The sequence below is a fragment of the Odontesthes bonariensis genome, chromosome 14, assembly GCF_027942865.1.
Source record: "Odontesthes bonariensis isolate fOdoBon6 chromosome 14, fOdoBon6.hap1, whole genome shotgun sequence".
Taxonomy (NCBI): domain Eukaryota; kingdom Metazoa; phylum Chordata; class Actinopteri; order Atheriniformes; family Atherinopsidae; genus Odontesthes; species Odontesthes bonariensis.
In genome coordinates, this window is record NC_134519.1 from 30,220,253 (window position 1) to 30,246,531 (window position 26,279).

At 40.1% G+C, this 26,279-nt stretch overlaps 1 protein-coding gene across 1 annotated transcript; it reads right to left on the reverse strand.

The window, feature by feature from the left end:
- Positions 1-512: 512 nt before the first annotated feature.
- On the reverse strand, positions 513-2,138 carry rgs5b (regulator of G protein signaling 5b). Its single transcript, XM_075482394.1, has 5 exons — positions 1,988-2,138; positions 1,774-1,863; positions 1,591-1,655; positions 1,329-1,492; positions 513-1,219 (listed from the first exon to the last, which is right to left on the reverse strand). Exons 1-5 carry the CDS (start codon positions 2,029-2,031, stop codon positions 1,043-1,045), a joined length of 540 nt encoding a protein of 179 aa, XP_075338509.1. The 5' UTR covers positions 2,032-2,138; the 3' UTR covers positions 513-1,042.
- Positions 2,139-26,279: the final 24,141 nt, after the last annotated feature.

Below are 26,279 nucleotides of genomic sequence, written 5' to 3' on the forward strand. Positions count from 1 at the left end.
ACCTCTGCCGTGGCAAGGAGGTGGACTGACACCCCTAGCTGTCACCAATCTTTTTAAGTTACGCGAGTGGGAATCGAACTGCCAACCTTCCGGTTGTTGGAAGTTAATTAGTCAATCTTTTATACTTAACATCATATATGAATTATTTTCAGACCTGTGTCTCTTCTTGATACAAAAAGAAACCAAACGTTTTTCTTCAGGGATGAATGAAATTATCAATTCTAACCATAGATTTAGATAGCAGACTTGTGATATTAATAACACCACATGATCTCACACACATGGACTCTCAATTCACGTCTTCCCCTGACTGTAACCTCAGAGAAAAGGAGTCACCCAGTCACCTACCTGTGAAGTGGAATTACTGTGGCCACAGATAAGCTAGAAACTAAAACAGTACAAATGAGCAAGCCGTCTTCTTCTTACCATGTTTTTCCTCCTCTGAGTAACAAAATCCACCTTCTCTGCAAATATTGTACATCTACCAGGAAACAAAATAGTCATCTTCCATCTCAGGATTTTCCTTTCTTTTATTCAATGCATTTCCTTTTACATACAGTACTTCGGATTGGAAAATAAAAAAACAAATATATAAAATACAAATACATTTTCAACAAGTTCACAAAATACACATCTCAAATAAATAATGAATAAATAAACATTAATGCTACAGAAAAGCGTCTCCCAGTGGTAGTTCTGCTGCGTTCCAGCAGCTCGTGCTTGTAGTTTTCTTTTCTCGTGCCACAGTCATTCATACGGTCTGGTATGTGTAGTACATATTTCTCTTTTAGAGACAAACAGCTGAGTCTATCAGCTTCTTCTCACTGCCTCATGTGTACTTAAGCTTCCCGCTTGGACCCTGATCGGTGTGGAATCTTTGTAAAATGAAATAACTCCACAACTGATCACGCCTGAGGTATTTGTTCCATCTGACCCTTTCCAGTCTCCACTGTGCGTCAGTAATCTTTCATCCCATTGAGGAGAAATCGTATTATGTCTGCTGCTCGCACACCAGTGTTTTAATGCATTTGTTTTAAGTCTGTTAGCCTGTCTTGGACTTTCTTGTCAGCTCCAGGTATGTTGAGGATTTGAGGAAGCGAGGGTAGCAGTCTTTCTCCATCAGGTTGTAGATTTTGGCTTGGGCCAGATCAAAACAGGACTGGGTGGGCTGCTCCACGTTCTCCTTGGTGATTGCTTTGGTCATGTGATCAAGATTTACCTGCGTAAATCAAGAAACGGGTTATTACCATCAATTAACAGCAAGATAAGAGAAATCAGCACCATGACAAAGCATTTGAGTGTGCCGACTTTAATCTTTTGATGTATACCTCTCGTGGTGCATCAGGGCAGATGAAGTCTTCGTAGATTTTCTTTGCTTTGGTGGCTAACTTTGAAGTTTTAGTCGCCCTGTAGTCCTCACATGCCAAGTAGAAGGCGATATTTTCTTCACTGAACTCTGACACCAGGAACGCTCTGAATAAGCACAGTCCATCTGGAGGCAGAGGAGACAAGCTGTTAACATCTGCTAGTATTCTCAAAACTTATGGAGAGAACAAACCATTTGCATTAAACCTGATTGAAGCAACTTACTTTGGCAGGACAACAGTTTCTCAAATGACTCCTTCCATCTCAGAGGCTCATTGATATCATTTAACCTGCATCAACAGAGAAAAAAAAAACACATCTTCATTAGGAAAAGTTCTGTAAACTTCCCGGGTCCCCTGTAAGTTCTAATTGAAATTCTTAAAAAGAGAAGCTGCATGATTCTCTTACCTCAGTTTGTCACTTTTTCTTGACTGCCCATTAATGCTGTGGTCTGACTTCTGTAGTAAACTTCCAAACAGAGCTTTCAGTTCCTTTGCCCTGTAAAACATAAGGAAAAAGCATTAAAGATAGACAGTTTGAGACTTATTAAATCCATCTGCACATTGTCTGTTAAGAAAAAAATGAACAATTTTCTTTTAAAGGTCTTCACTACTGAGCTCACCTCTCTAGGCAGGTGATGGGCAGTGAGTCAAGTCCTCTGCACATGATGATATGTTTCTCTTCTTTTGGATGAGTCCAAAGGTTCTGACAAGTGATTATTTGCGGTTTCCTACGGAGCTGTCTTTCTTGTTGTAAGTAAATGAGCTTCCAGCTGGTCTGCGCTCTCTGTGGCAGAGTGACTTTTTATAGGCAGTCCAGCTTGTGACATCATCCCTCTCAGCCAATGAAACGGGACGTGTGGGAGGATGAGGAGACTCCTTGACGCTGAATTTCCTCCACACTACTTCCTCAGCAATGAATGAATTCTCAGAGCACGGATTACTTCATAGGTCTCAAATGTCCTTGTGGTGTTGTGGAGGTTCATATGTCTTTGCATATATTTAAGTACTTGAGGGGGAAACCAGACACTCTCACAAAGACAGAATATCTCCTGAAAGTGTAAACATGGTAACAGTTCTTTCTTTTAATGAAACATGTGTTTGGGGGTAATTAGTCCTCACATCCAAACAGTGAAGAGTGATTCACCACACCTGAACTGTTTTACTCTTTACCTATGCACACGTAGGGGTGACACCTTGTAAAAATACCCTCTTAGTGTTTAATACTATTTTTCTAAATCACCAGCTTATAAACTCAGGGCAACATGAGGTTGGGACATTTCATATTAAATATGATCAAGATCAGGATATAATATTATAGATAATAGAGTTTTTTTTTTTTATGCATCACTGTCAATGATGAACTAAAATACAACCAAAACTTTTGTGTTGTTTCAACTGCTGGAGGTGGAGCTTATTTTTCTTTTTTCATTGCTACATCAGTTAGGTAGTTCGTACCACCACACCTCTACCTGTTACATCAGTCCTATAATTTACACTTAACAGTTTTATAGCTGCCAAATAAAGATATTGGATGATAAAGGACATTTTCTTTTTTTTATTTTGTGTTTCATGATGCTTCAAAAGTTTTGAGTTTTGACTTGTAACAGTATCCCGGCCCTCTGATTTGACCGCATACTCTACTGTTTTGAGTCACAGCAAAATTAACCTCCTGTAATTACTAATTACATATGGAGGCATAACTACTTCATTGCCTCCCTATTATCTTATAACTATGATCAGAAGTTTCACATATGAACATAATTTATTTTACAGCAAACTTCTGTTGACGCTGTTTTCTTTTTGTTCTTTTTGCTGGTTTTAAGTAGAGGAAAATTTTATGTTTTTTACACATTCGCACATTATCAAACAGAAGAAAAACAAGCCAGCTCTGAATGAAAAAATTATGGAAAAATTGAATGCAGGAAATGACTTTAAGAAAATGAAAAACAGAGAAACAGCTAAATGTGCTCATCAGATTTCTTTGCAAAAACAGAAACATCTCAATGGTTTCATAGCACTAAAACTCCCATGTTCACTACTTTATGTGCAAAATAATCTTTCCATCTTTGGAGGGTAAGGAGGAAATTAGATTTAGTCCTCGCAGATATAGTAACAAACTTGTGTTAGTAAGGTAGCTTGCACAGGCCCTGTCTGGGCTGTCTGTCTTTCTATCCTTCCGTTTTTTCCTATCAAGGTATGACCATGTTATCTTAGATGTACCTATATATAGCCTCATGGTTGTGAAAACCATTGTTTATTGAATCCGAGAGTCTTTATTTAGACTGGACAGTGAGGCCAACTAACAGTAAATTCTGCTAATAGCAAGATAGGAAGAGGGAAATCAGTGAGCCGGATGAAAAGGCTGAAAACCCTCTGATAGTTTCTGAGCCAGCTTCCTCTGCCGCCAGCCACGAACAATACTTTCCCTCTAATTGGCTGTCTCGTCTGGCACACAGGACGGGATGTCAACGGCTGGTCCCTTCAGTCTAAAATTATAAGCGTCTCTCCTGAGTCATCTTACTGGCAAAAAGCTCAGCGATGCGACACAACACAATGTTACGATGCAGGACTGCTGAAGAAGAAGAAGTCAGTTTTTTTCTCTGTTTCTTTGAATGATCCTTCAGGAACCTCTTGGCTTCAAAGTAGCGGTTGTGGTTCCAGCCAACTAAAGATGCATCTTAATTTTCTTCTTCACAAACTCAAACAACTGACTGGAGAGCCAACCCTGGACTGTAATGCAGTCTTCTCCTTTTTCATGTACAATATTTGCCTCAACACTCGGGCAAAGTTCAGCGCCTTAAGAGTGGACAGTTTATGTCGACTCTTAGGTCAGTGTTTTTCAGCACATCATGGCTCGGACATGTTCCAGTCCTGAGCCAAAGGAGGCTTCCTCTTTGAACACTCTTGACGTATTGTAAACATGTTTTCATATGCCTCTGCTTTCTATAAAATTTATAAAAACAAAATGTGATCATGCATGCTGTCAAAACATGTTATTCTCCTTCCCATCACAGGTTTAAGCATTCCATCTATGCGTGCAGTATTTGAATGTAGCAGATAGAATTTTTTTGCCTCCATTAAGGCAGTTTCGATTAGATTTTTCACAGTGGAATGATGAAGTTCTCATTACATTAACATCAGTACAATACTGTACTATTGATTAACATTTGTATTATCTAAGTAGATGTTTAGATCTGATTTAACCCCAAATATTTGTTTCTGGTGTGTTTTCTTTAAAAAAAACTTGTGGACTAATTATAACTTTCTGATCCCCTCTTTTATAGGACAATTTAAATGTGTGAATGATTCTCCTTAAACATGATGGGCAATGTTTTAATAGGAGTTATATCACCAGAAATTGTATGCACGTTATCCAACAGCAGAACCAGATCCTGTGGTGCACTTCCATCTTTTTAAATCAATGGCAGACACATTTATGATCATTGTGTTTATTGTAATGTAGGTTAGCCAACTCTGACAAATCAAATTTTCCAGGAAAATAATAGGCTGATAAGAAATGGTACAAAAATGTAAAAACAGCCCACAGTGTGTGAACGCAGTTCAACTCTTCTCTAAAAACTAGGTCATTTTCAGCACATTAACCTGATATATAATATTATGAAGCTAGTCAGTCAGTCAACAACTTTGACCCAGATGTATTGTCTTTCTGTACAATGAAAATGAATTGGGTACGTCCCAGTGTGACATACTTTAATTTCGAGGCAGAGGGTTCATGAAATGTGAAAGAAATATTTCTTTTTTTTTTTTTAACTAGGGTGCGACACATTATCTGCAAGAGACAGCAGTCAGAGTGCTCTCAGTTTGGAGAATTTTCAGTAGGTAGCTAAACCATGGGCTACCTGGGGGGGGGGGCACAGAAAAATGGGGATCACTTGTGTAAGGATCCATAGCACCTTCAAAGTGGAGCGAGACACTTTACTTGCACTAGCAGCAGGGTACACTTAATCAGGGACAACTGCTCCCACCATCACAGTGTTTTGTGACCAGTCCAAGTTAACTAAGACAGCTCCTCTTTGTGAAACAGGTGGGCCTTCTCTCTTGCTGCCAGTTAATTCCTCCATCTGCCAAATCCAGAGGAATAAAAATGGGATTTGTTTTGAAAGATGTTTCCAAAAGAATATTTATGGGGTCAGTCTTGGCTCAGATGCTGAGGCAAAAACCACGATCTTGTGTGTTAAATTGGGAGCTAAAACGAAAATCCTGACTTCCCGTTGAGTAGCCGCATAAGGGAGAAGAAGAACCTGACAGCAGCAGTTCCACAGACCAATTTGGTTTGTACATATTGCTGCTGAACCTCAGCATACTTTTGTCTCTTGGGTCAAAGAAAAGATTTAATGCAATCGATTGGTTTTCTTTGGCTGGGGACTTTTTATGAATAGATTCTGATTTGAATTAATTTAATTGGATTATGATGAACTGGACTGAATAGGATTATAACTCAAGTGAATTGGAATGTATTTTTAAAATGTGTGTAAATGGCTACATACTTATTTTACTCTGAGTTATTTCATGATTTCATAATATTTTTTTTAATCACTGCTGTGTTGTAGTAGTTGTTATCTTAACACACTAGGGACTCATTTTGCTTCCCGTCCCTTTCTGTGATGACTTTCATCCATACTTAGAGCTTGGTTCCTGGAAGTACACAGCAACATGGAATTCCCAGATAGTTTGTCCATTTCCCAGCTGAATTGACCCCAGCCTTTCTCTGGAAGACTTCCAAATACTAGCCTGTTTCCTTCCTCTCGACCTCCCCCCCTCTCTCTCAGCCTCCCTTGTCTAGATTTTTTTTCTGAGCTCAAAGTAGCATATTTCAAATTAAAAAATACTGAACAGCAGAGCTTTTAATGGATCAGCGCATGCTTTATAGCCGTTTTATTCATTTACCCCTTCTGCATTTTGTTGTAGGCTATGCAGACTGCAGACACAGTTTGAGTTGCACCATCTGGTTTTGGACAGAGAAGCCACAATCTGAATATTCATCCAGCTACCTATCTGACAGAGCAGGTGGAGGCTTACCTAATGCATACCAATTATGATGGCCACTGGCCACCACTGGTGCATATGATCCTTATCAAATGTCAACTGGCCATTAAACATCTGGAGATAGAGCAGCAAAGATGACAAAAGTCCAGTGCTCAGGGATACACCCATCTGTCTCATTAGCTGTCTGTTCCCACCAGCTACTAAAGCCAATGCATTTTTAATTTTTGACACACTGGCGTCTATGAATACATGCATAGGTTGTTTTTACCCCCATCTGGTATCAAGCTGCACGAGCGCATTTCTAATCTAATGAAAATATTAGAGCATGTTAACGCATTCTTACTTAAGTAAACTAGGTTAGCTAAATTAGCGTATAAATACACAAAGCTGTGTGATCGCACGCAGGACCACTTTATCACACGGTGAACATGTTTGATAACACATGCAAAGCCTCCCTTTCTTCTTGGAAACATTACAGATAGACAAAAAAGAGGCCGGACGTTTCTGAAGAATCCTCTGCAGGAGGCTAATAAGTTTGAACTCGCTAGCACTACAACAAATACATGCGGACAACAATGCACCAGCAGGACGTTGGTAGACACACAGCTAATTGGGTACATTGCCTAAATCCAGCAACAGGCAGAGTAAATCTTCTTTAAAGGAAATGATCAGCAACACTAAACTGTAATGCGCCTTGTCCTATTCTGAAGTATGGCTGCATTGTGCGAGGATAGGGTGAGTGGGTACAGAGGGTTAATGAGTAAACAAGACAGAAATGTCATATCAGTGTGATGGGGCACACATGTATTTTCCATAATTATTATATAATTCATCAGATAAACTGGGTTGACAACCTGTCGGTGTATTCTTCTCAGGATGGAACAGGAAAAAAGAAAAGAAAAGAATCCCACAGCAGGGTCAATCGAAACATACACCAGTAACATCATTGCACTGGTTTCAACCAACAGCACTTTCTCTTTCGCTCACTCTCTCTTTTCCATTATAACAGTAAGTAAATGTTTACCTGCTTTCAAAGCACCATGGCACAATTTGGGTTGAAGACCACTCTGGGACATGCCTGTTGAAAGTATCATGGAGAGCACATCACTGAGAGACATGTCTGCTTGGCAACACCTAAGAGTGGAAAAGCAAGTTGAGCTGTTCTCAGAAATAAACTGTGCATGCGTATCATTAGAGAAAGTCAGAGTCTACAACTACTGGAGGAGCTTAAGAGGCCCTACAGACACACAGACATAATTTCTGATCCAATCGTTTTAGCCTGGTTAAAAGTGAGGGATTGATCTGAATCGCCAGTCTTAATTTGGGAACATAAGACTGGTTTGAAGGAAAGGGAGGTGTTTCTGTTTTCAGTCTCCTTGTTATTACTGAAATTCTTGTGGAACCAGATGCCTGTACAACATGCAGGGTTTACGGTTCAGGTTCCACTCTGGGTTTTCGGATTAAAAAAGATGGTTCACTTCTTACTTATCAGCCAGTTTGACTTATGCTGCATATATAAACAAAAGAGAATTTCTTCCAACTCCCATCTTTCTCTGAAGCGTTAAAGCCAATTCCTATTGTTTTGCTCCTGCGTACACATCTGCAGTGCAGTCTTAGCCAGTTATGGTTATTCTACACTTTGGATTAGATGCACAAAAACTCTTGTGCGTTTACATTATTCGATCAACATTCCTTGTACTTTTCCAGCAAAGAATTGCACAGATGTAAAATGGATAATTTCCTCATTCTCTCTTCTCGCAACATGTCTCCCTGTTGTTCTCCTACTTCTGCTGGTTGTTTCCATTGGTGACTGTGTGTCACCTTTTAAACACAAGGCTGATCCAGGCACATGAGTGGTCGGCACGCTTGCAATGGATACAGTCTGTGTAATTAAAGATTTCTGGCTTGTAGGCTACGGTTGCAGAAGAACCCTCTATAGCTTTGTAGACGGGTCTGGATGACACATCAAAAGGAACATTGCGCATGTCCTCTGCACAAGCAGGCACTGAAACCATGAACATGCCCTTAAAGACCTTCTTCACTCTGGCTATGACTTCATGTTTGTTCTTTTCTTTTTGCTTTAGGAACCATTTAACACAGCGACGATGCAAGCTAAAAGATTATGGAAAAGAAGTTTGTAACACCATAATGATACACATACGAAACATATATTTAATGAGATACACAACCTTAAGCTCCAGCTATAGCCTTATTCCTCATTCCAGCTATAGCACCTTAACTTATTGATGACTCTCTTGTGATTTAGTTGCTGTTGTGAAGCACTTTGTTCAGCTGAGGTTGTTTTAATGTGCTATATAAATAAATTTTGAATTGAATTGAATTGAACTAATATGTTGCAGCAGTGATATTGATGAGCTTATGGATAATTAATCCTTGCCTGACTTTGCCAATCCTTGTGTTGCCTTCTGCCTCAATGTCTTTAGATTCCTCATTTTGTGTGTGGCTCCAGATGCATGTTAGCAACTGACACATCTAGTGCCAACACTGCCCATTTTACAAGAATGGGCTGGGCAGAGTTAAAAAAAACCTGGGTTGACCTGTTTGTAACTAGTGTCATGACCCTTAGCATGATCAAGGAGAGAAGTTGTTGAAGTGTCAAAAATCAAAAAAGAACTGGTCTGCCCTTGGATTAATCAGATGTTCTGTGTTAGAGATATTAATAAGCATGTTCTTTCAGCAACCAGACTAATTAGTGCTCCAGGTGCCAACAGAATGCAGGAGGATTCAGGCTTCTGATAGGTCTTAATTGGCACCCCCATGATCCCTGCTATCATAAATAAATAATTTTATATTCATGTTTAGAATGTTTTCTTTGAAGCACATTATCCTTCCTATCTTAATCAACTTTCAAATGGTCTTTTGGTGTTAAAGAGGTAAAAAAAAAAAATAGAATAAACCGCTAAAACCTTCAACAACCGCCAGGGAATCCTTAGAGGTTAATGTAATCCGGAAAAACATAAATAAAGTAAATGTGTGCAGTGTGTCTTGATTCATTTTTAGTTCACAAGGCTTCTGCCTGTGTAAAGTGTTCGACCCCTGCAAGCAATGCACAGAGAATAGCTGTTTCCTGATGGGAAATGAACTGGGATTGGTTGTTTGGCAGTTCATGCATGTTGGAGCATCTAAGTCAAACTGCATCTACAACAGCTTGTGTGTGGCCTGCAGGGAGTCCTGAAGAAGCTCGGAGAGGATTAATGAGTAGGATGATTGTTTCTATAGCTGCAACACAAAGCTGAGCTGTGAGTGATGCTGGTAGTAAAGACAAGAGCCCAAAGGACAAAGCATGTTAGATCTTCCTCATTGATATGCAATTCAGAGTCAAACGACAAAAACCTTGGTTCTAAGTGGTGCTATAACCTGATTCTACTATATAAGTGGAATATTACAATAGTCAATATGAATTAAGACATTTTCATTCCACAATTGTGGGTCTTTACACGAGTTTGTTATTTTCTTTGACAGAAAATCAACTCGCTTGAGTACAAGCATATGAAAAATGAAATGAAATGAATTAAACTAATTAATGTCTATGAAAGATAAGACATCTGGGGTTCAAACATCTCCTTAAAAAAGAGAAGCTATTCAATATTTCTGGCAGAGCATCAGAGGCATTGTAGCGAGAAGACAGCAATGATAATATGTTGGTGTTGATTCAGAAGAAGCCTTTCTTATCAGAGGTGAAACAACTTCATGAAATATGAAAAAAAAAGTCCAGTTTCCCTTATTCAATCTCTTTGAAAAGCCATTTTAATAATAACTGATCTGCTAATTGATTTAAATATGTCAAATTTCACTGGAAGCCTGACTGATCTAATGGGTTTCAAGGGCTTCAGTGGATCAATATGATCAGTTGAGAAAAACACACATTAAGGCTATGGAATGAATCAGAAATATTTTTAGTACTGTATAGTATTGCTGCTAGCAGAATTCATTATTCCAAACTGTGATAAAAAACAGTCCCTTTTTTTTAGTCGCAGTAAATCTGTCCAAACACTTTCTCCTTTACATTTCCAATAATGAGGATGATATCTCACCCTGTTCCTGTTTCCAGCGATTGATGTTTGAATTGTATGTGTGAGCTATAATAAAACAAAGCTTGTGCAACATTCCTCAAAAGGTCTGTGACAATGAACCCCTCTTGATTGGGATCAAGAATTCATCTGAAAACATTCCCCTCTAAACTCATTAAAAAGAGTCAGCTAAAGGTGAGCTCTGATCGTGTGACCCTGGTGAAAACATACTTTCCATTTATAATTTCCAAGGATTCATTTGAATGAATAATTTAAAGCATTTAAAGGCCCACACGTGACATGTCTTTGAGCCACTGACGGTATACGGTATATATCGAGGTATGGTACTTTTGTATATAAATTACAACAGAACAGTTTCTCAGTGGTTACCATAGCACCAAATAAACACTTTCAATCAGGATGTTTGCAGCAATATTAAATTAAATGTATTGTGCAAAACAGAAAACACAGGAAATATAAAAAATATATACGTTATATTTATATTTAAAAAATAAGAAAAGGTCAATTTCCTCGAATAAACTCTGTGAGAGAAAAGCCGCTGTCTCTTGGATAACGTAACTTTCATAGGCGCCTTCCACTTATTCAACATGCTCAAATATGCGTCATGTTTCAGACACCCCATTTGTGCATGTTAAGCTAACTGCTTGTTAATACGATAAGTTTTTTATTACTTTGCATGTCTTCCAAAAGAGAAAATAATCAGGATTTTGAGGATGTTACCGTTACACACAGACGCAGGGTAGCAAAATATTATGGGTGTGAAAACGAAACTTAGAAAATCGGCTCGGCACATGCGCAAAACCACAAAGTAGCAAATCTCGACAAGTAGGAGAAGTCGACAGAACACCGGCTTTGACTCATATTCCGGAGCATGGTTAGCCCGCAGGTGGTAAAACAAATTACTCCTGTTACATTGTCTTGCGATTACTGTCGCCCGGCATATCCAAGTGGATGTTCAAAACTTTGCATTACTGCCGGACTCATGAGCTATTGCGGTATAAGGTATGCCAAAAAAATCTCTACCGTTGGTGAAAAATACCGTATAAGGTATGATACCGTGCATACCGCCCACCCCTACCTTAGACATTACTAATCATGAGACACACACACACACACACACACACACATTAGGTTTTGGGGGGCGATAGCACTGAGTGGTATCTGGTGGGCGGGGCTCTTTGGGTATGTAGGCTGCCCGGAGGGCCACGCTCCCAGTTCCACAAGGTTGCTTGCCCCTCAATTTTAAATGCTCACTATTAGAAAATATCAAAGAGCCAGAGGGGAGAGGGGAGGGGTCTTCCCACACCCTTGCCTGGTTGCTGCCTGGGGTGGGGGGGCCAGGAGGAGGAGTTGTCCTGCTGGTTCGGGGTCTGTGGTGGCTGGGGGGCTGCTGGCCCCCGGATGTGCCCGCTACGCCACACTCCAGCGGAGGTGGGGGATGGATGCATGTGCTGTGCGAGTGTTTGTGGATGTGTTTTTTTTTTTTTTTCTTTATGTATTTAGTTTTTTTTATTATTTTTTTCTCTTATATGATTTATGGGGTGACTGGGTCTGGGTCCTGCTGTCCTCTGGCCTGCTTGTGCTGCTCCTGATGGGGGGGGGGCATTGCTTCTCCCCGCTGCTCGCGGCCTCACCCACCTGTGGGCATGTCTTGACTCCCGGGGCGCTTGCCCAGGGGCACTGGGGCAGGCGCTGGCCCACTGCAGTTGGCTGTCTGGGGCGCCTGGCCCTCTCGGGTGTTGGGCGGGGCCCCTGACGGGAGGTTTTGGTGGCGCTCGGGCTCGCGGGGGCTGGTTCCGGCGCGCGGCCCATGTCTAGGTGGCGGGGCCCTGGTGGGGCTGGTAGGCTGCCGCCTCTGGTCGCCGGGGGGGCTCTGCCCAATGCTTGTGGGGGCTCTGTCCGGGAGCTTCCTCTGCTGTTTTCTGGGGGGATGCGTGGTTGTCCCTATGGTGGGCTTCCCGGGTTCTGTGCTCCTTGGGGGCTGTTGGTGGCCTGGGTCTGGGGGCCCTCTCGGCCTGCTTCTGATTGCTGGGGGGGGGGGGATTGTGACACTATACATTGATATTTAAGCATGGTTATTATGTGGGACCATCTATGTGTATTGCACACACACACACACACACACACACACACACACACACACACACACACACACACACACACACACACACATTAGCCCAGTAGCATGCTCACTATGCTCACTAAGCAGTTGTTGTGCTGTCCTGTGGTTTAAGCTCACTTGTGTATTATATGAGATTGCTGCTGCTTGTGTTTTTTTGTTTGTGTGTTTGTTCTCTGCTTGTCTGCTTACAGGTGCTCCTGGTGCTTCTAAGGTTGGATTCCCCACAAAAGCCGTGAATCGTCTTCAGTTTTGTTTTTACAGGTGTAGCAGCTGGTTGTCGGATTTTTCATTGTTTTTTATGTTTGTCTCTTCATGTTTCTGTTCTTTTTTTCTCTTCTTCGCTTTCCTTCTCTCTCTGTGCCCCGGTCCGGTTCGGCACTATTATCATATCATGTTAAATATTGTAACAAAAATAAATAAATAAAAATGAGGAGTTGATGGGCGTCAAGGGGAGCTTTACATTCATAAAGCTTCCCTTGGCATAGCAAATGTGTTTAGCATAAACGGTATTCAGATTACAATTCTGCTGCCATAATGCTGGACAGGACAGGGAAAAAAAAAAAAAAGTAAGGATTTTTGCTACAATGGCTGGACAGCGTCTCGCATTTAGCTCTCCCGCCTCAACTCCTCTGGTTGACCAACTTCCAGCCAGTCCGCAGACCGACCACAAGAAACTGTTGGTTGCCATCAGCGGACTGTCTCGTCAGTTGAGTCGGGTTGCTACTGGCATGAACGAGCAGTTCAGTGCCGTTAACTCCAAGTTGCTGTCCATTGAGGATCGGTTGGTTGCTCTGGAGTCTAAAAACTGTGCAGGAGAGGCTAATTCCAAGAAAAGAAGACGGGTGCACAATCCTAAGATTGCAGTAAGAATATGTTTGATGACTGCTAGCTAAGCTAAACATACTATAAAACCACGCCTTTGTTGGTAGCCCAAGCTAAACGTAGCCTAGTAGCCTTGCAAAAGAACAACGGAAGCAGTGTAAGTTTCTTTATGAAAGTGTATTTTTTGTCTTGTAATTTACAGGAAGCCGTACGCCGAATTCACAACTCGGAGACCAATACTAGGCGCTACGATCCGGAGCAAGGGTAAGATTTAAATAATATGCTTTCATTCTTCTGTATAAGGAAATGGACACGTTAATAGATACCGATCTTAACCGTATAATTTGTTTTCACAGGCTAAACTCTCCTCACAACGAGGCCGTCACCTCTTTTTTGCTCGGAGCTATGTCCGCAAGTCCAGATTTAGGTACACGATGCTGATAATGACGAAATTGTGTGTAAGTATTTTTTATTTTATTTTTTTTTTTACTGGTTCTCCTTCCTTGCTAAATGTTACTGTGACTTACGTTTGATTTTTTTTAATTCCAATCTCATTTAATTGTTTTCCAGCGGCCTGTAAGACGTACTTTGAAAGCATACGCCAGAGTTTCCGATATAACCAGCCAGGACTTGCAGGGCAGGCGGAAGCGAAGATTTCAGCTCGGAGTAGGTCGAGAAGAAAGAGGGTAAGACTTTTTTGTTTGACTATTTTTCAGATGCATTGATAGATGTGTTGTGTCCATACGCAGTGCATAGCACAGTGCTGATTGCCTTTATTTATTTATTTTTTACAGCTGTTTGAAGCGAGACAGAGTGTGCTACTAGCGGCCGAGGAGGAACTCTGGAAGTCCGCTACAGTCGACCTGATGTCCGACGAGGAAGACTGCACTGTTGGCGGGGTGTCTGGATGGATAGTTCGTTCTCCCTCCTTCTGTAGCCAGGACCTCTCCGAACTCTGTACTATGTTGTAGTCGGGACTCCGAAGTACAGAGCGACCCACCATAAGCGTCTGCAACACGGCCAGCCCTCGCACAGAACGCCGGATACTGCTCCGAGGCTGCAGAGCGCCAGTTCACACAGTTGTAGCCAGGATTTTGGGTAGTTTTTTTTTACTCTTTGTCAGCTACCCATACATGTTGTGAGGGCAGATCTCCTGTGTGTGTGTTTTTTTTAAATTTTTTTTAAATAAAGCTCTTTCTTTGCATAAACGTGTTTCTGGTAAATGTTCCTTGTCTCAATAAATTCAATCATTTGTGTAGTAGCCTACATAAGAGAACAATGATATACTGCATAATAGCATAGCATATAAATTAAATAATAAATATATAATAATATTATTATAATATATATATTAATTATAAATATAATTTATTATTGGGGTTTACATTCATGAGCCTGCCTACTGGTAGCTCTGCCAACCAATCACGAGTGATTTTACTTGTTTGAAAAGTAGTGGTTTCATCCAATCCTGAGTAAGGACATTTAGCGCCAGGCGCGCGGTTTCTGCATTCATATGCTAATTAGAGCCGCGAGCATGGTACGTTTCCGACAATTTGTGGCACCGACAAATGACATGTTCGCAGGCTGTAAATTGTCGTTAACTACCGAAAATTAGGGAGATTTACGGGCGTTTACGGGGACGAAAATCCCACTTTTCATGCAGTAACAGCAGTTTCAGTTTCTCTCAAAAAAAGCTAAAATATTGTACAGTGGCTGAGTTTCCCTGAACTTTTTTTTTCTACATAAAGGGTTACACATTTTACTATTCACGGTTCAGTTACCTTCTTGTGCATGTTATGGATGTTGCCCTACTCTTAACAAAAAGCATGGGATACTGTGCGTTGCCATCTTGAATGACTTTTTTTTTTTCCGAGAATTTTCCCTTTTTTTGGGGGGTGAGTAACAGGTCATTCAGCCTGTTCCTGTCAAACATCAGACAGTTCAATTATCATTAACATGTACGAGAAGGATATAAAGTATCTTATGTGATGCTTTGAAAGATAATCCAAAAAGATTGTTTGAGGGTAAAAGAAGTTGACACTACTGCATGTTTTGGCTTACTAATTATTGACCAGTATTCACAAACCAGAATGTCAAAACAGTTATTGAGAGTCGCTTTTAATCTCCTCAGTGCATTGCATGTTTGACAGAAGCTAAAGATACAGTGACAAAGGCGTGCTGTTATTGCCACAGTGTAAAGGGCCGTGTATACTCTCGAAGCAGTGTGTCGCAGACACGACGCAGTTATTTTTGATTTATGCCTACTTTTGAAGCGCTGTCTGCGCTATGTTAATCCCACGCCACAACGCAAGAGGGACAATCACGAACAAGCTAGGATTGTGGGTGTTACGGTTACGGAGGTCCTTCAACAACAATGGCGACTGGACGAATGCGCACTTTGATTGAGATGCAGCTGATCGATCGACGAAAGAATCGTCACGGTTAGCACGGTTAGCGTCACCACATGTCTGCGTTAACTGCGACACATACGCAGACGACCTGGTTTCCGACCATAAATCAGCCTTAACATCTTCAGCTGACAGACTGCAGGGCACAGGATGCTGTGTCAGGGTCTAGAATAAGATGAGACAGTTACAGAGACTGATAAAGGTCAGAGGTTACTTAATGCTCCATTATTCATTATAGATTAAACAAACTAAATGATCATTTGCATCAACATTTCTGATTTGTCTGCACGTGTTAGAAAGGTTTAATCACCATGACCCTGTCATGGCTGTGTTTGCAGAGAAGCTCTTTGAAATCTTTAAAAGAAGAAAAAGACTTTCACAGTCAGAGTGGATTTAGCTTACTTATTGAGATAAATTAGTGTTCCACAGTGCGCCATCTTCGATTGAAGGTGTAGGAAGCAGCGTAAATGCTTTAAAACCGCTCTCAAGGCTGTTGAATGTCAATGTGGAGCATCCGCCCACATAGCAACCGATGTTCTGCCTACTTGAAGAGGCTCAGTGATGCTGACTGTCTGAGGCATCAGTGAGTCATAAGCGAAGGTAATATATTGAAAATTTTCTTATTAATAAGAAAACACCTGTATTTGATCAAGATGACTAAAACAGCTACATAATTAATTACATATTGGGTAGCACATGGGACATAGTAGTGACATATAATATGTATAATTTATGTACTTTAGGCTGCAAAAGATAAGCAAAAAAATTCAGTAGTCAGGTGTCTCAAATCAGAGGTCATTCACAGAAATTTACAAGATGAGGATCCATTGTCCCACAAGTACAGTTTGTCTAAATAATAAATCCATGAATGCAATATTGTCTTATTGTATCTTTCTTTTTTTTTTTATCCATTAAGATGAACCCTGGTTATAATTATAGAATTTTTTTTTTTTTCGTGGTGATTAAAATTGTTCCCATCAGTCTTCAGACTGAAATCTGACTGTTTAAAAAAGAAAAAAGAAAAAAAAAGTTAACATTTTTGTTGAAAAATATCAATTTTGCATGGGAAGCTGTAAATTGATTCTATGAAACGCTGAAACTAATCTTCTTATATACCATTGAATGCTTTTAGAGACTGACTGTGTTGGCCTCTTAGAGTTTTTTGTCATATTATTGAGAGTGAATGTGACAGTGACGATCAACAAACTTCCCATGTTACATCATTCCAGGCTTCCGTGGATTTCCTTGAGATCCAACGGCAACACACAGCGTCAGTGTGGGAATTTGGCGCTCCCCACCACAGGAATACCATGCCTCATTTGATGACACGGCATTGGTCACATTAGTGACAATATTCTTGGGTAGAAAAAAATCCCATCTGGCCTCTATCAGCAGTGACCTCTGAACTCTGGTTTCCCCTTGGAGGACGAAGCTGTCACAGCTCCAGGCCTCCTGAAATCACAGTCTTTATATTCGTCTAAAAAGAGAAAGAAAAGGAGAGGAAATAAATAACTGGAAATGAACTAAAAGCTAAAAAGGCCCCTTTTTTATGTTTGTTAATCACAAAGATGCAACAAACCATTGCCTTTTTTACACTATATTTTCAAACACACCCTCTGCCCTCAGCATTAAATATTGTCTTACTTTACCTATTACCTTGCATTCTGTCACATCAAAGCCAGGCTTTTATAACATGAAATAAGACCACATGGAGCAGCTTATTCAACAATGTCTTCCTCCTGAAGATTTCTAGGTTTTGAAGTCAGTGAAAGAAATCAACAATCTTTCAGTGAGTTACCTTACCACGCACGTTTCCCTGATTCTCCTGACAAATGTGGCCCTTTCTGACATCCTTACGGCAGCACTGAAAAAAGAAGAAAGTGATGTCCCCTTTAGCAGTTTCTTAAGATTAAGATTAAGATCATTTATTTGTCATGCATACACATGAAATTTGTCCTCCGCTTTTAACCCATCCAGGTTGGCACCTGTTGACACACACATGCACATGCACATGCACAGGGTCACACACTCATAGAGACAGATGCCAACCTGGAGCGGTGGGCAGCTGTACGCAGCACCCGGGCAGCATGGGGGAATGGTGCCTTGCTTGTTTCTGTTACGTTTCTAAAATGTGATATTCTGTATTTGTCCTGCAGATGGAAGCAGAGTTGCATTTCTGCAGCTTGTCATGTCCTCATAGGCCTGCAGCACCATTCCCTGCTTTCCATCTATGTGAACAGCAGTCTCAGGGTTATAAGCGGATCTTTCAAGGTTCAGGAGAAAATAGAAATGATCTGCGTAACAAAAGAAGAAAGCCTTTTTTTTGTTGTTCTAATGTTGAGTGCAGTGTTTGTCACGCGAATACATAGGACATATTTATTCATTCCAAATAATCCAAATAGCGATTTGCTTTGAGCTACAAACAAGAGTAAGAATTGAGCACAAAAAAAAGAGATTCATCATTAAACTGAAGGTCTTAGTCTCACTAAGTAGGCTTTGTGTCATGTACATAAGGAGAGTCTGAGTATATACGTGGAAGATACTGAATGTGACTTAAAAATTGTAAATGGAAGATGTGTATCTAATTAAAACCAACTCCATTCTCTGCAGATAGGTGAGATGAACAGAAACTAACTGGGAAATGCAGTGTTTGTTGTTCCAATCAATTTTCATACCCTGCAGAAACCCCTGGATTCTTTGTATTATTTTTTCATTCGTCTCACCCCAACGGGCCACATTATCTTGCATATCTCCATAGCAGACAACAGAGAAAGTATTTATAATGCTTTCATGGGTTATCCACTGAGAGCTTGTGCATGTGTAAGCATATTTTATCATGTATGCCAGTGTTTAGATTTAAATAAATCCAATCATTTTCAAATATCTCTGCTGCTTCTCCTTTCTGTGCGTACGTGAAGAAAAATACAAGGTAGATATTTGACACACACTGAGAGGAATTGACTTCTTTGAACAGACCTAGATTGTGCTGGGGTTAAGTTTCAGTACATCTTTATGGTTACCTTCTCTAGACCTGTTTTGCAGATTTGGATCAGTGGGTGTGACAAAAGCTTAATGGGAATGGATGAAAGCTATAAGAGCACCTGTCTGAAGATGATGCCTTAAATCAGTAATCTCCCTTGCAGTGAAAAGTGGAAACAGAGCCTGGAATTAAGGCAGTAGTGATGTCTGTCCCCTGGTCTGTGAAATGGCTCAATCTTCTCGGCTGATTCTCTATTTGATTGTTATAAATCGTTTGGAATCACATTATCTTTGCAAACCCATCACCAAACATTGGGATTCTGAACCAGTGAGGAGTCCAGAGCCAGGTTATATTTTTCAAAAAGTAGCGTGCATCTCTTTACATTTACTATTCCTGTAGTCACACCAGAGATCTCAGTTTTTTTGTTCGCGTTTTTTTTTTTACCCTTTTTGTACGGAGAGGCTGTTTCATGTACACACCTAAGGCTGAGGATTAAGAATCTACAGTTGTGGAAGCAGCTTTGCAGAGTTGTGATTTTGGCACAGCAATTATTTGAGCTGAATGCCAATTTCAGCAGATGTTCATAAGACACAATGTTTACCCCTTTCACGATCACGAGCCAGGTGTCAAATCTTAAAGGTGTTGCGCATGTAAGGTGAGTAAAAAAAGTTTTTAAAAGTTTGTACGCTCACTAGTGGAGGTTTGACTTGACAAAGATTTAAATGATGTGACTCACCAGCTGTGCCTCGATCTGAGCAGCAAACAATAAGGTCACATGACTGATCTAATGATCTAATATCCCAGATATTCCCAGAGATTAAAGTACAACTCTATCCATTGCCTTTCATGGATGTCCACCACAGTTGTTATTGTTTTTTCCAACTATTGTGCTCGTGAATGGAAACCCAGGTATACTGTAGTTTAGCATTTTTGTGTATTGATTGGTTAATTAGCATAAACCACCATTGTGGTTTTGTTGGTACTGGATAAAGTACCAAATTAAATTTATGGAGCGCTATCTGTATTTGACTCCTTTCTTCTCTGCAGTGTCACTGTTTGACCTTCAAGTTTACATTATACTTACAGCACTGCCATTGCTACAGTGTCTAATATCTTTAAAGTGGCACTCTGCAGAGAAATCCAAGTACTTTTTCTGGACATGTTAAAAGAGACTTACAGCTATGCGGGTTGTGGAAGAAAAGGGTAAAATACATCTGCGATATGTTCAGTTTTGAGTGAATACATCAGAGCACTTGAGCTAAAAGGGGTAATTTCATGAACTGAGGTGAAAGCCACTGAAATCATTCGTCTTTCTTCCAATGAGAGGTTGATTTAGTCTTCTTGCTATTTGGAGCACTGTGCTGCTAAATGACTCTTAGCTGTAACAAAGATGCTCGCTTGGCAGACGATATTGATAACATTACTAATCTAATCGTAATCATGTTGCAAAAATGAAAACATTTATATCTTTAGTGCAGTACTAAAGATCATTATAAATTCCAGGGCTTTTATAAAAGTCGTATCAATTTGTTTTTTTTAAAAAACATTCTGACCTTAAAGACCTTTACCTTACATTGCTCACTGGGATAATGCAAACCAGGGGGATCAGGGAAGGATCAGATATCATATTCTCAACCGTGCCATTGTTGTGGGAAGTCTGCATGTTTTCAGCATATATAATAGACTGTTTTAATTAGATATACCGCTTTCAATATCAAAACATTCCTCCTGGCGTGGGCTGTCAGTCAGGAGCCCTGATAGAAAATTTTAAGCCAGAGTTTTTTTCTTTTTCCAGAATACACAGAATTAGGTGTAAATATTCTTGTGCGAACACATATGCTAAGTTGACAATAGGTGAATGGCGGATGGTGGACTTGAAGGAGAAATGAAGGCTCGTGACACAACAATCGACTTGAAAGGGTGTTGAGTGTACGAGGCAGTTGAGGAGGAGGCTTTGTTGGTGGAGGTGGGTGAACTTGAGGGAGAAGGAATTTGCGGGTACGTATCGTCAGTAGTGTACCTCTGGGTCATGGGGTGTTTCGGCCTTCAACACTATACACCCTCTCCAGAGGCGGCCAGCTGCAGGGTGATCAGTCCTGAGCTTGCGAGTCATGAGTCATAAAGGCTCATGTAGCTTCTGTGATTTCATCTACATGACATATTCAAAATGTTTTAGAGCTCGTCAGAGACAGAGGGCTGTTCAATTATTAGTCTCCTTCCACCCATCTTACAGCACCCCTTCCTGGAATTCTTACAGTTTGATCATTATAAGATATTCTATCATTGTTGAGGGTCATTAACCATCTGACATAGCAGTAATAAAACCTAGATATGGTTCACCCCCTAAAATTAATTCACCCACCACTCAGTTGCCAAGTTAGCATATGGTAACTTCTCATGGAGGCTCAACCCAAATGTAAGGCAGTTCAGAGCAACCCAGCGTAAAATGTCGGTTACTGAGGCTGTTGGGAAATGAAAAGCAGGGAGAGTATTTAACGACAACCATCATAAAACTGCATGCGATTCCAACTCACTGGGATGTCTGCTGACGATGACCGAGGGCAGCATGAACAGAGTAGAGCTTAAAGCTAAGCGTAATCCCCCCCACACGGCATGTCAGAGCTCACATTACCCCAGAGAGCTCCTATGGCTTATCAAGACAGGAAAGAAGACTTAGTCTGCACTGATCATGTTTAATTAAGAATTTCTAGTGAATGTTCTCAGCAGATCTAATATCTACTTAACAGAGGAAAACATATCTTCAGAGACCTGGGTCATTCTGGAAATACCTCTTATGACTGTGATACATAGATAAGATTCATTTCCTGGGGGGTTGGTACAGGTGATATGCAGGTTAATCACTATAGTCAGTCATTTAATTAGATTAGTCTGAATAAGTGAATGTTAATATTTGTCTTCTTCATAATGATATAGGTCCAGTCCCAGATTCTTTCTGTGTGAGGGATGTCACATAAAGATTTAAATGTAATAGGTTCTCTCTGTATCTGTTCATTTTGTTGATCCACACTAAGATGGGTATTTCATGGCATTTCATTGTGCTGTAAGAGATCTACCAAACAAGAGTACAGTATTAAACAACACCAAAGGTCTGTAGCCATGCTATAGGTTTCGTAACACTTTGAAAATGCAGAGACTGTAGTCAGAAAACACCCCCATGCCCAAAACTGATACTGTCCTCGTACTCATAATGTGCCCATGTTCAAGCAAGTATACCGATACTTATAAGTATACAGATATGAAACAGGCATATCTTCATCCAAGTCTACCTTAAAATAGAATTAGATTAAAGTAATACTATGTAACATTTCTACCTTAAAATAACAGCTTGAAAAAAATTGTGCGGCTAGAATGAGTTTTAATATTACGATTGGCCTGTCTCCTATGCCCTTCGGGGGTCTGAGTTGGAATAACTGCGCTATGTAACTTTGCTGGAACGGCCCGGGAGCTGAGCGGAAGTACTTCGACTTGCTTTCTGGCACATCTACCGCAAAAACAAATAGACCCCTCTCACGCTTCCAGGTACATTTGATTACTCTTACCTTCTTGGTCGACATAGCTTGCACCTTCTGACTCCTCGCCGGTTCGTCAACAAACGTGAAACGTGAAAGCGAAAGGGTGTTGTATTTACGACAGTGTAACCGTACATTACCTCCAAGCCTGTAGGGGGAGCTCCATAGTGGGCTTTTTGAGAAGTTACATTGTATTGCTTTAAACTTGGACACAACATCTTAAAAAGCCAGACCAGTTTGCTTTCTTTGAACAGGTTGGAGAAAGACCATCGTGTGCTAGAAAGACGGGAAGGAAAAAAGCAAGGTAAAGACTGGGGAAGAACATGTGAAAGTGGACATGAAAGTGAAATCAGTCATAATTAGGAGGACAGTCTTATGACATTACTTATTTTACTTTACACACATGACGGTCACCTAGGAATTTAGCCCCTGTCCAACCCAGTACTCCACTTACTGCTTGGTTAGATTTAGGCCCTTAAACCACCTGGTTTGGCATGAAAATGACTTTATCAGGATACCCTAACATCTTTTAAATCTCCTTTTTAAAGCTTACAGACAATCAAGTTTCATCCGATCGTCAAAAGAAGCAAATGTGGTATGAGCATAAATGAAAGCAACCGAACTGAAACTCCACCTGAAATAGATTGCTCTGACAGTCATGCTAGGTTTTATAAGCGATGTTCAGTTTGTGTCTATCTTTATGAACACAATGATTTTCAGATGAATTATGAAGTGTACAGTGACTGTCTGTTCAGATTCAGCCTAATGCATGTATGTAAGTATGGACATCGGAGCAAAAATCATACAGAGAGAGCAACTCAGGCAGCAAAGAAGAGGAAAATTCTGCTGGCAAAAGATCACAATGGAGGAAAACCATTTATTGGTAATCTCTATACATTCCAGACTTCAAGGAGTCTGCACAGAATTCCCAGAGTAAAAAGTATTAAAAATAATTTTTTTGGAATGCACAGATATATGGGCCAAACATCGGTACTGAGTACTGACCAATATTTGTTGATTGCAGTCGGCCTATCGGCAAAAAGGGGTACACCCCTGGCTGTAGCTGATGTTTATCTGTATCTGTATACGCTGTATATTTCTCACAAGAATATTTTGTTAGACCAATCAAGTGCTGAAAAGTCTTTCAGTAGGCAATAGATTAACAGCCTAAAAGGGCTTTTGAAACTGTTGTTTTTCACACAAAGGACTAGCTATTGGCTATCAGCCAAGTTATTATTTTCAACATTGATATCGGTATCGACCCACGATTTTAAAGAATCGATACATCTCAACCAAATTTTCATTGATGGTCATGTGATTTAGTCCAACAAAACAAAATGGACAAAACATCATGTACAGCAGTGTTTGCGGTTCCTTTAAACATTTCTGTTGTTTCATTTAAAATCTATTTCATAATCTATTTCTATAATAATCTAATTTAAAAAATGTTAAGCTCTTTTGAAATTGAAGACTTCTCCTATTAAATAACTGAGTGAATAAATAAAGTACATAAAGTAAGCTACCAATCCCATGCTGGTTAACTTTTTGCTGAGTTCCCTAATTCTCATTTGAAAGGAGAGGCCTACATTGAGTCGTTTACATAACTTTAGTTTCTCAGGTTGGGATAGGTGTGGAGGGGACTTGTGATAAAAAAAAAGCACAGTACGCCAAAACCAAGTGATGGTTATTGGGAATTTGGTTGTAGTTGAAACAAATAATGGATCAAAGAAAAATACATGGTGAAGAAACAGACTACACAGACGACTAAAAATAGACTGGACCACACTACCTGCCCACCACCAAACGGCAGACTAACTGGTTAGCAGAGTTCTGAGGATTTTGCGGAGACCCAAATGGATCTCCAAGAGCGTGAATGTTGGCTGGCGTGTCGTATTTACAGTCCATGAGGGGGATAACTGAGTTGTAAAAACAACAGACTTATATTGTTGATTCAATAGGCGGGCTTGTTGTATTGCAGGTTTAAGGTAGCATTGGTTACCGTATGTTAAGAAGAATCATCATTTTATCCAGTTTTTACCTTTTTGTGTCACAGAATGCTTTGTCTCAATGTAGAAAATAAATATTTTGAGATATTCTGTTGTAATGTCTAGCGGTTTCTAGTTAAATCAAATGTAATTGTATAATGTAATGTTAAATGTAATGTAATAAATGAAATGTTATTCCTGATTATCATAGTACAACAACAAAAAAAAATCCCTGTGGTTGCATTAGTACCAATTCTTCATCTATATTTTACCATATAGAAATGGATCAGAAGGTTGTTGAAGGGAGAAAAAATCCTCATGATTCACCCATGTGGGGTTAGAGCACATCTTCCTTCCAAATGTGTGCGACTTTTTGCCAGTTAGATTCTCAGCATTCACTCAGTCCATCACCCCATTTTTCTTGTCTTTAATTTCTCTGAATCAATACATCAAGTAGTAGACCTAGTCCAAAGTATGAAACCCAATAAATCCCTAAATCACTTGATCTTCTTTGGGAGATCTTGTCATGCCGGTCATGTTCTGCATTTTTCTTTGTCATGGTCTATGTTTGAAATTTATGTCTCGTCTTTAGTTTAGCCATTTAGGCAAGGGTGACTTTTTTCCTCAGTCACCCTTGCCCTGTTATCAGCTTCACTCACTGTGATTTTCCTCTCAGCTGCCTTCACTCACAGATCACCCTCCTCAGTATTTAGTCTCCAGGTTTTAAAACATTTTTTTTTCCCATGTTCATTGCCAAATCATCACCGTCATGCCTGTGTATCAGGTTTGTCCATGTTGTCTTTTTCAGGTTTTCACAGTCATAGTCAGGGTTTGTTTTTTCATAATTTAGGTTTTTGTATTCCGGCTCAGCCTTTTACACCTTTTGTTTGGATATTTAAATAAATCATGTTTCATTTGGAATATCTGCATCCGGGTCCTCCTTCACCACACACCACCGATCTGACAGATCTTTCAAAGACTTAGAAGAACCGTGTCTCTGGTCGGACGCGTCGCCGACACCCTGCCCATCTTTGATGCTTTTAGATCTGTGAAATAGGTCCTGGGTAGTATTTGATATTTTCTCTTGTCTACTTTTCCTCTCCTGCCAGAAGATAAAAGTGGGCACATGAAGAAGATGGCAAGTGACAGATCGTGAGGAAACATGGTTATCAACTTTGTCAGATTGGCTTGTGGTGCAACAACGTAAATGGCATCAGTGTCCCGGACTCGACCACCAAGATGACTTTTTGTACCCTCTTTACTTTTGCTGTAACAACAGACCTACAGACGAATGTCAGTTTTAATTCATTCCCTTATTCTCAGCTATTTTCTAAAGAATTCCATCTATTGGGAAGTTTTACAATTCTTCTTCATCGTCCTAGTTAGAAAATGCATCCTTTTCTTAACACAGGACAAATATGAAGTACTAGATTCTACGTTTTGATGTTTGTCAGATTTATTTATACAGTATAGTCTTCACCAACCGAGCATTTCTGCAGCCGATATCTGTTAAAGAGTCAAACAGAAAATATGATGATAGAATTTTATGTGAAAACAAAATGAGGCACATGGAAACAAAACAAAGCACAAAGAGAAACAGCACGATAGGCAGTCTGTCCCATTTAATCTCGCTCAATTCTTTACCCAGCATGACCATTTCAGAGCATGAGCGATGGTAAAAGGAAAAAAAACAAAACAAAAACCTGTTTGAATGAACAAATGTCCTGCAGATGTGAAATAAACTGTAATGTAAGCATTCAAAAACACCTGACCTTCAGTTCAGTGTCCTGTGTGAGTGTGAACACACAATTTATGAAGCATCTATTTGTCCCTGAACTCTGAAGATAAGATTTACAATAAAAGAATAAATTTAGCGCAAAGTAATAAAATCAAGCAGCCTCTGGAATTCAGCCGATTTGTCTCAATTTGGCCATCAAAGTCCTTTGTGCATTTTGTGATCCCATTAGTGTATGTCTCTGCGTGAAGATGACTTCATTGAGCCATGG